Here is a 13,068-nt window from a genome sequence, read left to right as displayed (position 1 = left end):
CCGAATGAAACTCAAGAATTGCAATACAAAAACCCAGCTGATGGAAACTTTTTTTATGTACCCGACAGTCGACCGCTGAATGCAAATGACTAAAAAAAGAAATGGAAAAGATTACTGGTTCACTTCGTGAATGGCCCGTGAAGGAGATGGACGCACCCGGACCAATAAAGATTTACAAGGTAGTTCCCTGTAGAGGAATTCACATAAAAGAAGTCACCAGTCGAGATGCCGTACATGTGCAATGGACAAAAGAGTGTGCCAACTGTACACCAAAGAATGAACTGACAAAAGAGAGTAAAGCCCCCAAAAAGACCTCGTGGTAGACCACTTGGAGGAAAGAAAAGTCGAACAGAAAACACATGTGATACCTTTAAATGGAACTATGTTTGTTTGTTTGTTTGTCGGGGTTTAACGTCCGATTCAGACGATGAACATGAAATTGATGATAAAATGAACATGAAATGATGATGAAATGAAAAAGGGATGGGACACAAGGACAATGGGGTCGAAACATTTTGATTGCCATTGGAAGCAGGGAGAGGTGGGTAGGGTGGGGCAATAGTGGCGGAGCCCTATGGTTCCTACTCCGGGAGAATACCACAGTAGGGTCCTTTAACGTGCGAGGAACGTGGCATCTTTCCCAATACGGTGCACCACTATGGTTTGCGGTCAGGTTTGCCGTATTATAGCCTGACAACCCCAGCATGTAATACGCCAGGGGTACCCCATTCCACCACCTGGGGCACACATCCCAGTTGCTCTGTGGGCAGAGCGCCCTAGCCCCCGCCTAGGGTTCTGAGCACTATTTAGTCGCCTTTTACGACAAGCTTAGCGCTGCTGCAGGCCTATTCTTTTAACACCCGGACCTGCACGGGGCTTAAATGGAACTATATAGAGAGGATTTCGGAACAAAGATAGTGCGGATGTATAAAGAACGTAAAACGCACAGCGTCAGAATATCAAATACAAACCAGAGCGGAGTATCGTACATCCTTGTTTGAGTAAGAATCGATGACCTTAAGAAATCAAGAAAGTTACAAACTAGATGAATCATATTGATCTACGATGCCAGAAGTCATGTAACCGAGGAACGAAAAGAAGAGAAGGTTAAATAGAGCAAAAAAAAAAAAAAAAAAAAAACAGCCTTGACGTCAACGATACTCGGACGGCAAGACTACTGAAAGTAAAGCAGAATCATAAAAGGATCGGATCGTGAAGTGTTATTTGAAGGAAAAGAACAACACTTTATGGTACAGACCATTGACGAATGGAACAATGAACATGAATTGTAAATAAAATATAAAAGGAAAAAAATCTTGTTGTGTGATAAATATACTCTAAAGAAAGACCTCCTTACAAAAGGGTAGCTCAAAACCGATAACACTTATTGAAACTGTTAGTGACAGCATGAAAAAATATTTACTACCAGAGCCTCACAACACGGGTCAAAGTTTGCGTGTAAGAAACTTGAAAACATACTATAGGAACGTGGCATCTTTCCCAACACGGTGCACCACTATGGTTTGCGGTCAGGTTTTCCGTATTATAGCCTGACAACCACAACATGTAACATGCCTGGGTACCCCATTCCACCACCCGGGGCACCCATCCCAGTTTCTCTGCGGGCAGAGCGCCTAGCCCTGGCTAGGTTTCTGAGCACTATATAGTCGCCTTTTACGACAAGTTTAGCGCTGCTGCAGGCCTATTCTTTTGACACCCGGACCTGCACGGTGCCAAACCACGAATGAAAATATGGAGAGAAAAATAAAATTCCGTAGGTGAATGATTTACCCCCATAACGGGTCAAATCTAGTACACGCGACATGTAAAGTATGAAAAAAGGAAATTACCTAATATAGCCTCATAACACGTACAATGGGTGTACGCTACATGCAAATATCCTTATAATAACAAAGGAAAAAATATTAAACGAGTCATTAAGTACGAATGACAGTATGGAGAGAAAAAAAATTCAACAAATTAATGGTTTACCCAATACAACCCCAGAACGGGTCTAATCAAGTACACGCGACATGTAAACATTGAAAATATATATTGAAATCGGTTTATCCGTTAGAACCCCATATAAAATGTAAAAGATAGTATCCATCTGTTATAGGTGATGAATAAGTCGACTATACAAATCTAATTATAATAAAAATGAAGGGCAATACACCATTTAAAAGCTCTTAACGTTCCAAATGTACAACGCGTACACCTTACAATTGTCAGGATAATCTTTAGTGGTTAGTCAAAATTTCAAACTGAATACAAAAAAAAATATTAAACATAATTAAACAAAAAACAATGATAAAAATTTATTTCCCTGTTGTAAACATTGCACAACACGTCCTTACACCTGTAATGTATTCCTAAAGCACAATAAAAAGCGTTTGAATATCAATACATGGGCTATTGAAAACACCAGTAAAATGAAAACTTTTAAACATCTGTCTAATCCGTGAGACATCTATTCAAATTACACAATTCAATATCGTTTGGCTAGATCCTTCAATCTCAGTTTCCGCTATATAGATGACGTATTATCTTTAAACAATCCTAATTTCGGGGATTTGATACATCGCATCTACCCAAAAGAACTTGAGATAAAGGATACTACAGACACTGTGAAGTCAGCCTCATATCTTGACCTACACTTAGAACCGATGGTAAGGGAAAACTATTGACTAAACTGTACGACAAACGTGATGACTTTTCATTCAGAATTGTCAACTTCCCTTTCATCTGTGGCAACATCCCTTCGGCTCCTGCGTATGGAGTGTTCATATCACAACTCATACGTTATGCCAGAGCTTGCCGAAACTACGTAGACTTTTTGTATCGCGCTAGAACTCTAACAAATAGGCTTCTGGAACAGAGTTATGTTGCTACAAGATTGAAGTCATCACTACAGAAGTTTTATGGTCGTTATCATGAATTCGTGGATCGTTATGGTGTATCCATCAGCACCATGAAAACTGATTTATTCAACGGGTCAGTTTTCCTTCCCTCGTTTGTCCACCCCGGACTTGACTTTTTATGAGCAACTCGGTGTGTGTTTCTAGAAAAGCAGAGGACGCTTACCCTACCGGTGCACCTGGTCCATGCTCCCAGTTTTTAATGGAGTCCGAGTTGCTCATTTACTTTTGTTACTTTGTATGTATGATTTTAGTTACTTTATGTTCTTTGTTGTGTATGTCTGTTTTCCATGTCTGGTCTTTGTCCCTGGTTTACATTGTTTTGATTACCGCTATAACCTTGGTTCTATAATTACTCTTTAACTGAACACAAAGAAAATCAAATCAAAATTTAAAATCTATTCAAAGTGCCCAATCAATCTGACATTACACAAAGACAATGAAATTATAATTAATTTACAAAAATAATTAAAAAACAATATAATCAAAGAAAGATAACTCTTGTCATAATACACCCCCTTTTTATACTTACCTGTTTATAGTATACTATATAATGACACTAATTAGGACACTTAATGAGGATACCTATGAAGGTCGTTTCCCCCTCTACCTTTAAGACCCCCCTTCCTACATCAAAAGATCCCCATGTTCCCTTTATTGGTCCCCCATCTAAGTCCACTTCCGGTCTATGACCACCGGATGTGACGGCATGCGCATTGGGGCTAATCCCCTTAATCCCCCCGACAAATGCTAAGGCTAGAATTCATGGTATACTACTCATATGTGCAAGGGCTTGTTGTGAGAAATTCGGTTTCACGTCCTTTAATCAACTATAATTATATTCCTTTTTACTGTTTTTTTTTTCTATAAAGTATAACCTGGTGCATACAAGTTGACATGTATATTTGTGTTTTCTCCCCTCGCCATTATTTTTTTCAAACTTATTATCTATAGGAAGTATAAATATAAGCTATTCGATAAAAGAGTATATTTAAATGTGAGACAAATGGACGAACGCAAACTCATAAAATCTTGCTTTGCATGCTATGCTAGGTTATTTGTATGGATGTAATACATGTAGTTCATAAATGTTTCACATTGCAGATTGTAAAAAAACTTGCAGTAAGCCCGGTGTCGGACATGGACTACTGAATATCAGTACTTGTACATGTGAATGTGAATATGGAATGGGACCCAACTGTGATGGTAAATAATAAATGAATCATCGATTTCGTACATCAGAAACTTTTCTTTTCTATAGCAATTTCTTTGATAAAAACGTAACAAATACAATAGAAATTGACCATTACATTTGCAATTTAACTGCGTACAGTTGACCAAGTATAATTATTAAGCATATAGATTATCAATCAATTAAAATGTTTCATACTATTTTTCCTCTCAAATAATTAAAGTGAAATGGTGTTGCAGTCAATACAAAATTTGCTCTTGCTTACTGCCCTTTTAGATGTATTAAGATATTACTTATTAAAGTATATTTTCATCATCACATTTGCAGCTTCTTTGCACCCAAAAGGTGGTATTTACTCTATTTGTATTTCACATTTCTCGGTGTTACTATTTTTTATATACTATTATATGGCAAATCTATATAGAAAAAATAATAATCGATATTTTTACTATTTTTATTATTTTTCTTTTTTTTTCGATGTTTTACTGCCCCGTGCAGGTCCGGGTGTCAAATGAATAGGCCTGCAGCAGCGCTAAGCTTGTCGTAAAAGGCGACTAAATAGTGCTCAGAAACCTAGCCGGGGGCTAGGCGCTCTGCCAACAGAGCAAATGGGATGTCTGCCCCAGGTGGTGTATGGAGTACCCCTGGCATGTTACTTGCTGGGGTTGTCAGGTTATAATACGGAAAACCTGACCGCAAACCATATTCGTGCACCGTGTTCGGAAAGCTGCCACGTTCCACGCACGTTAAAAAACCTTGCTGTGGTATTCCATAGGAGTAGGAACCTTTGCGCTCAGCCACAGGAGGCTAAATTGCCCGACCCTACCCATCCCTCCCTTTTGTCTTGTGGCAATCAAAATTTGTTGACCCTATCATCCTTGTGTCCCATCCCATTTTTCATTTCATGTTCATCGTCTGAATATAGCTGAAATATTGCTGCTTTATTTAGGCGATCTACATAAATGGAATGATAAAATAAACATGAAATGAAAAATGAGATGTGACACAAGGACAATAGGGTCGAGAAATTTTGATTACCACAAGAAAAAGGGAGGGATGGGTAGGGTCGGGCAATTCAGCCTGCTATGGCGGGGCGCAAAGGTTCCTAGTCCTATCGAATACCACAGCAGCGTTCTGTGACGTCCGAAAAACGTGGCATCTTTCCCAACACGGTGCACCACTATGTTTGCGGTCAGGTTTTCCGTATTATAGCCTGACAACCCCAGCATTTAACACGCCAGGGGTACCCCATTCCACCACCTGGGGCACACATCTTAGTTGCTCTGTGGGCAGAGCGACTAGCCCCCTGCTAGGTTTCTGATCACTATTTACTCGCCTTTTACGACAAGCTTAGCGCTGCTGCAGGCCTATTCGTTTGACCCCCGGACCTGCACGGGGCTCTTAACAAAGACAAAAATGTGCTCATGTGTTTCAATGAGTAACCTCTCATCAGCAGCATTATAATCAAAATAGATTTTGATCCAAAAATCAATTGTTTACAAGAAGTAATCGAAACCAAAGCCATCGAAAGGAGAAGCAAACTCCATCACTAATTATCGTTTTGTTTGCAATTCATTACTTTGATGGACATTTATAGTCATGACCATGGTTGATACAACATCGTATCACATGTCGTTTGTAACAACCTTTTAAGAATGATGGTGTCAGTAATAAAATTTGATGTGATCAAATCTACAATACCATTGAACCGAACTTTATCATAATTAAATCATTAAACGAGACATTCTAATGAACAAATAATCAGAGTTTATACAATTTACTACACTGCGGACGTTAGTTTCCCCGAATTAATCATTTATAAACCGATACAGACAATTGGTCAAAAGATACATCCTACTAACCATTAAGCATTTTGATATATTTATCGGTTTTGAATCAGGAAATGAACAGGAAAGGTGTCGCTAATTGCTAATTTTTTTGGTGAATTTCTTATTTAGGTCAATCTTTCTGCTCTAGGTAGTCCTTTAATTATCCGTGAAAGACTATGATCCAACAATACAATACTCATTTGATTACGTTTTGTACAATATGTCTATGAATTGGCTATTTTGCAGAACCATGCAGAAATCCGGAGCAATACTTGGACTACGATATTTGTGAAGCAGTTTCCGCAAGCGAATGCTTGTCGGAAGACCAGAATGTGCGAGATATGCTTGCAGAATTTTGTCCAGAAACGTGTTCTTGTAGTAAGTACCGTTTTTCTCATGGAAATCTATGAAACAAACACATCATCTGGAGAAATTGTGATCACCAAAAATGAATATTCATTAGCTAATTACTCACGTGACCAATCGCCCAATATCTGACATTTCCAACACCATTTCTCAGATATAAATTATTGACAAAATATCTAGGTAATTTCCATCATCGTTTTGTGATTAAGTGATACTGTCCTAGTATGTGACATGGGAAATTCAAAAACAAACAAATAATTTGGCCATTTTTATGTGTTTTGAAGTTTGTTTTGATCTGGAATCAAGCTATTGTCGTTGAAACTCTTTTGACAGACGGCACAAGGTACGCGAGTAAAAAGAGTAATCAAGGGAACCAATGTTATAGCGGTAATCAAAAGAATGTAATCCAGGGACAAAGACCAGACATGGAAAACAGACATACACAACAAAGAACATAAAGTAACTAACATTATACATTCAAAGTAACAAAAACAAATGAGCAACTCGGACTCCACTTAAAACTGGGAGCATGGACCAGGTGCATCGGTAGGGTAAGCGTCCTATGCTTTTCTAGAAACAACCGCCGAGTTGCTCATAAAAAGTCAAGTCCGGGGTAGACGAAAGAGGAAAGTAAAACTATGACACGTGGAACAAATCAGTTTTTATGGCGCAGATGGATACATCGTAACGATCCACGAATTCATGATGACTACCATAAAACTTTTGTAGTGATGACTTCAATCTGGTAGCAACATAACCCTGGTCCAGAAGCCTATTTGTTAGAACTGTAGCGCGATACAAAGTCTGCGTAGTCTCGACAAGCTCTGGCATAACGTATGAGTTATAAGAGTGATAAGAACACTCCATACGCAGGTGCTGACGGGATGCTGCCACATATGAAAGGAAAGTTGACATTTTTTAATGAAAAGTCATCACGTATGGTCAATAGTTTTCCTTTAACATCGATTTCATAGTGTAGGTCAAGATATGACGCTGATTTCAGTGTTTGTCGTATCCTTTATCTCAAGTTCTTTGTGGTAGATCCGATGTAGCAAATCCCCAAAATTAGGATTGTTTAAAGATAAGACGTCATCTATATAGCGGAAACTGTGATTAAAGGATCTAGCTAAATGATATTTTTTCTTTTGGATCAGATCAGCTATAAAGTCAGTCTCATAAGAATGAAGGAATAGGTCAGCAAGTAGAGGAGCACAATTTGTTCCAAACGCCGACCGTTTGTTGAAAAACGTGTCCATCACACTGGACAAACATGTTGTCGATTAAAAATTCCAGCATTTTATAAACATCATCTTCTGTATATTTGGATTGATTGATTGTTGGAGTTTGACGTCTGACCAGCAATATTTCAGCTATATTCAGACGATGAACATGAAATGGACGATAAAATAAATATGAAATGAAAAAAAGGATGGGACACAAGGATGATAGGGTCGACAAATTTTGATTGTCACTAGAAAAAGGGGAGAATGGGTAAGGTCGGGCAATTTAGCCTCCTGTGGCGGAGCTCAAAGGTTCCTACTCCTAACGAATACCACAGCAGGGTTTTTAACGTGCAAGGAACGTGACATCTTTCCCATCACGATGCACCACTATGGTTTGCGGTCAGGTTTTCCGTATTATAGCCTGACAACCCAGCATGTAACATGCCAGGGGTACCCCATTCCACCACCTGGGGCACACATCCCAGTTGCTCCGTGGGCAGAGCGCCTAGCTCCCGGCTAGGTTTCTGAGCACTATCTAGTCGCCTTATACGACAAGCTTAGCGCTACTGCAGGCCTATTCTTTAACACCCAGACCTGCACGGAGCGTTTTTTGTGATGGAGGATGTTAGCCAAATAAACTGCATATACCTTTGTTGGCAAACGGTAGTGAAAGAAATGATCGTTTTTCTTCATCTTGACTTTTCACACAAACTGGTTAAAAGAGCCTGTGGAAACCAATATCTAAAAGAAATGCACTTATAAAATTAACAGCAACACCTTGATTCGTGCAAAACAATGAGATTTGACTTTACAATACAACTTTGAAAATCACTAACATACGAAAATCGCCATTTTCATACAACATTTCTGTAGAATAAGTATGTTCTCCCGCTTTGAGATAGTTATGTGGGAACCACTTATCGCTTGTGCACAGTGTTTGGGTTATTATGGTCCTGACAAACTTTTCACAATGAAAACAAAAAAAATATATATAATGTGCTGACTAAAAGCTGAAATTAATGAATACGATATGTATAATATTGACACCATTGTGAATCAACTATGAAATGTGTGGAAATAAGCAAATGAGCTCCATGGTCGTAATTTCTCCGTATGTTCAAATCAAAGAACAGCCCGACAAATGTCAAATATCTATTGTATTGTATTAAAACGTTTTCATAAAATAAAATCACTGTTTCGAAACTACAATTTATTGTCCCCCGCCGCAACGCGGAGCGGGGACATAGAAATGCAGGGGTGTCCGTCCATGCGTCCGAAGCTTGTGAACGCAACTCCTCAGAAACGGCTGGACGGAATTTTACCAAATTTTGTAGGATTGTTTGTCACCATATGTAGTTTACCATACCTTATTTTGATTTGACAATTTTTATGGGAGTTTTGGGATTTTGTTCATTTTTCACATTATTCGCAATAGGAACACCTTGTGGACGCAACTCCTCAGAAACCACTGAACGGATTTTAACCAAATTTTGTAGGATTGTTTGTCACCATATAGAGTTCACCATACCTAACCGCTATTTTGATTCAAAAATTTTTATGGGTGTTATGTGACTTTGTTTATTTTTCACGTTTTTTTTTTTTTTTTTTTTTTTTGTATGAAGAATTCTTAACCTAACTTAATTTGATTCATTAGGATACATTAACCTTGAATCGGCACATGGACTTATGAAAGCACATAAGTTTTGAATCTGCTATTTATACAAGTGTCAAACATTTGTAATTCAACTCTTTCTACAGCGGCGGGGGACATATGGGTACGCGTAGTAGTCTTGTTTAAAGTGGTATTCTGAGATTTGATCATGCTCATAGTTTCTAAATCTACATTCATCAGTTTTTGTTTAAGCGGTTCTAATAGAGATGATCTATCTTTTTCACTCTATATCTGTTTTGTTGTTTCCGAGAGTTCTAGGGAATCTCCAATTTATACCAATCGCTTTTATATTAGGTAGTGTTCGGAGCAAACAGCTTTCAACGATTTCAATTCAACTGTCGAATCTACCTATTATATCTCCAACCTTCAGTCATTTAGTGTCAAGCGTAACACTCACAGCGGTGAATTATATATTTTTCTTGCTTAAGCAACGGAATAGATCTAATATTTCACCCTGTAAAATTATTGTATTGTTCTCTTTGACATTTTCACACATAAACGTACTGAGTGTTAATGGAACATTCAGCCATTCACAAAATCGAAGATGTGCTAAAACGGTATAAAAGACCATCGAAGAAAAAAAAACAACATAATTAGTTGTCATCTTGAAGTGCATTACATGTACATGTCAATAGTTGATCACGGTACTAACAATCTCTTGTTGGGAGCTTATTTTACTTTGATCTTTATACTATTTTCTCTTGTAAACTTTCGTCAACTGTTTCGCTTTTTCAAATGTTTCCCCTTGGTTTAGTAATCGGCTTCTTTTTCCATTCATCCAATCAATTGTGATTATAATGTGGATGGTAGCGATTACATATATATTTTAAATTGGCGATCTTTACTTTTGTTTCACTATCGAGCTAAGGTGTCACTTCCGGTCTTGCAAATATGTATCAAACCAGTTCTTCGCTTAAATAACTAAAATCTAACGGAAAGCAGATCATAGAAAAAAGTTTTGTTTACTTTCTCAAGTACTACAAAGTCTGTATACAATTTAATGTGGTTCTAAAATGTTTTTCGTTTCTTTAAACAATTAATGTAGAAAATACGTTAACAATATTTTACATGATTTAGATTTTGAACTAATTGTGTTTTATTTTGTATATTGCACAATATACTAATAGTGTAGCTGTTTGGTTTTACCTGCGTCAAACATAATAATTGTACATTGTTTTAACAGATAAAGCCCCGGCTTAATTTGTACATTGTTTTAACAGATAAAGCCCCGGCAAGCATTGACCTGGTTTGAAAGAATCAACATAAAAGTAATGACGACCCAACAGCTGTGATCAAAGTAACAACGATAGTGGTTTAGTGTCTCACAATATATAAGTTGTTTTATTCATGTTTGGTATATTGATGTTTTACTATAACATTATTACTATTCTCATTCCTGTGATGTTGGATAAATAAAAATAAATTGGAAATAACATTTGGAAAAAGAACAAATTTGACTCAACAATCGAATGTCAAAGCAGTTTCCTACTCAACATATATACAAACCATTAAAATGTGAGATTTTGTCAGTGTATGATTTTTACTGAATATAACAAACAAAATATTGATAAGATTAGAGAATATTATTGAAGTCATTATAACCTTACGTAGGACACCATAATAGACATAAAATATCACACAATCAGAAGGATGATGACATATTTTTTTTTCAAAATTAATGAACAGTACGACAAAAAAAATGTTGATGTATATCATTGCCATTAATTAGACAAAATACATCTTTATTATGAACAACCCCTGCAAATGAGAAATTACAGGAATTCAACACATTAAAACTAAACTTTCAATTATACCCAAAACCTAACGACTAATCTCAATTGAAAGAAATGTTGGTTTGCAATTTAAGGCTATTTTGCAAGCATGTCTAAAATTGCATTTTATTTAATTAGTATTTTTGTATTTGTATACCTTGTCAAAACATATCTTCAGTGTACCCATTTGAATATTCAATATTGTACATTCGTAGGTAACATAGGGCAAAACTACTGATGGCCGACGTTTAATCTAGAAAATAATTGTCTCATTTTTTACTAAAGGGTAGTCGCCCCGTGCAGGTCCGGGTGTTGAAAGAAAAGGCCTACAGCAGCGCTAAGCTTGTCGTAAAAGGCGACTAAATAGTTCTCAGAACCTTAGCCGGGGGTTAGGGCGCTCTGCCCACAGAGCAACTGGGTTGTGTATCCCTGGTATGTTACATGCTGGGGTTGTCAGGCTATAATACGAAAAATCTGACCGCACCGTGTTGGGAAAGATGCCACGTTCCTCGCACGTTAAAGAACCCTGCTGTGGTATTCTTCCGGAGTAAGAACCATAGGGCTCCGCCACAGGAGGCTGAATTGCCCGACCCTAACCACCTCTCCCTATTTCCAGTGGCAATCAAAATTTGTCGAGCCAATTGTCCTTGTGTTTGTATTGCAATATACCGGAAATGATTACCCGCATTGTATACTTAGGTTAACTGTGCCTTCAAACCTGGTTTAACCCACCATTCCCATAGGATTGATTGATTGTTGGGGTTTAACGCCCAAGTAGCAATATTTCAGCTATATTCAGACAATGAACATAAAATTCTTGTATTAAGTCAGGACTATTGTGGTGGTTCCATCTTTCCAGTTTACTCTCACCAGGACTATTGTGGTTGGTAACATCTTTCCAGCTTAATCTCACCTTGCTAAATGCGAGTGAGGTGAGGTAATGACATTAACTGGCGTTTGTCGTCTATCATCTTATTTTTTTTCCTTAAAAATCTTGCCTCAAACCACATAATGAATTATTATCAAATATGGTCACCGGCATCCATATGGTATTTACTTACAAAAATGAGTCGATTGTCAGAGTTAATGCCTTGAAAGAGGAAAAAATGCAACTTCCAGTAGATGAAAGGGTTTTCATGAAAAGGCCTACTTAAGTCACTATTTGATCGAAGTTATTGAACGGCTCATTGTTCGAGTTTCTTTCCTTGAAAGGCAAAAAAATTTTACAGTGTTTAGCCACTATTTTGAAAACTACAATAGATAGGAAAATACTTAAAATATAATTACAATAAGGGCTCCAAAGTTATAGTGGCAGTGATTGCCATTGACAGAAGGCGAAAAATTACGTTCTGTGAAGTTTTTAGTCAATACCTTGAAAACTATAATTGATCGAACTTTTAATTGATGACGTAATCTTAGCAATATGGCCTACAAAAGTCTCCATTGGGTCCACTGATTTTCTTTTCCTGGAGTTTATTAGTTTGGTATTTGTATTATTTCTCTTCTTTTAGAAATTACTTGTGTTAGTACATGGGATGAGACAACCCCCCCCCCCTTTTGCACACCTCCCCCACTCATCAACCAAAATATGACTTTCAGGTACCCTTATACCTCCCATTTACCTCCGAATCTTTTTGTCGCCAAAAAATAAACTGTTTTCTTTGTCGGGGTTTAACGCCCGAGCAGCAATATTTCACCTATATTCAGGTGATGAACATTAAGTGGATGATATAATGAACATGAAATGATGATGAAATGAAAAATGGGATGGGACACAAGGATAATCGGGTCAACAAATTTTAATTGAGTGTCACTGGAAATAAACTGAAGCATTTTTGTATTTTTTGGCTACTTTTTATACCTCGTTGAGGTAAAAATCATTTTTTTAAGTTTTGTTTATTCTACGAACTTCTTCTTGCTACAGAACAAAGAAAACTGACATGTATTTATCATCATATAACCCAGTATCTTAGCTTTACAATAGTACCAAAACACTTCGGGTTTTCCGGTAAAATGGGAAAATTGTATACCCCACCGAAAAAAATCGTTAAGTTGACGTATTAATGCTTCAGCAAAAAATGACTTTTTTACTTTTT

General features: G+C 37.3%; 1 protein-coding gene across 1 annotated transcript in view; it reads left to right on the top strand.

Annotated features, from left to right (window-relative positions):
* LOC148626877 (C-type lectin domain family 18 member B-like) overlaps positions 1 to 10,696 on the top strand; it is a 30,530-nt gene extending 19,834 nt beyond the window's left edge. The window contains exons 7-9 of the mRNA XM_088564634.1: positions 4,023 to 4,124; positions 6,186 to 6,317; positions 10,421 to 10,696. Of these exons, the coding sequence (XP_088420760.1) occupies positions 4,023 to 4,124; positions 6,186 to 6,317; positions 10,421 to 10,452 (266 nt within the window). The 3' untranslated portion in view covers positions 10,453 to 10,696. The remainder of the gene's footprint in view (positions 1 to 4,022; positions 4,125 to 6,185; positions 6,318 to 10,420) is intronic.
* Positions 10,697 to 13,068: the final 2,372 nt, after the last annotated feature.

Source organism: Perna viridis, chromosome 1 (assembly GCF_037379345.1).
Source record: "Perna viridis isolate PV_CMFRI_1.1 ecotype Kerala chromosome 1, ASM3737934v1, whole genome shotgun sequence".
In the NCBI taxonomy this organism is placed as follows: Eukaryota; Metazoa; Mollusca; class Bivalvia; order Mytilida; family Mytilidae; genus Perna; species Perna viridis.
Note: the sequence above shows the minus strand (reverse complement) of the source record. Positions and strands in the feature narration are given on the sequence as shown.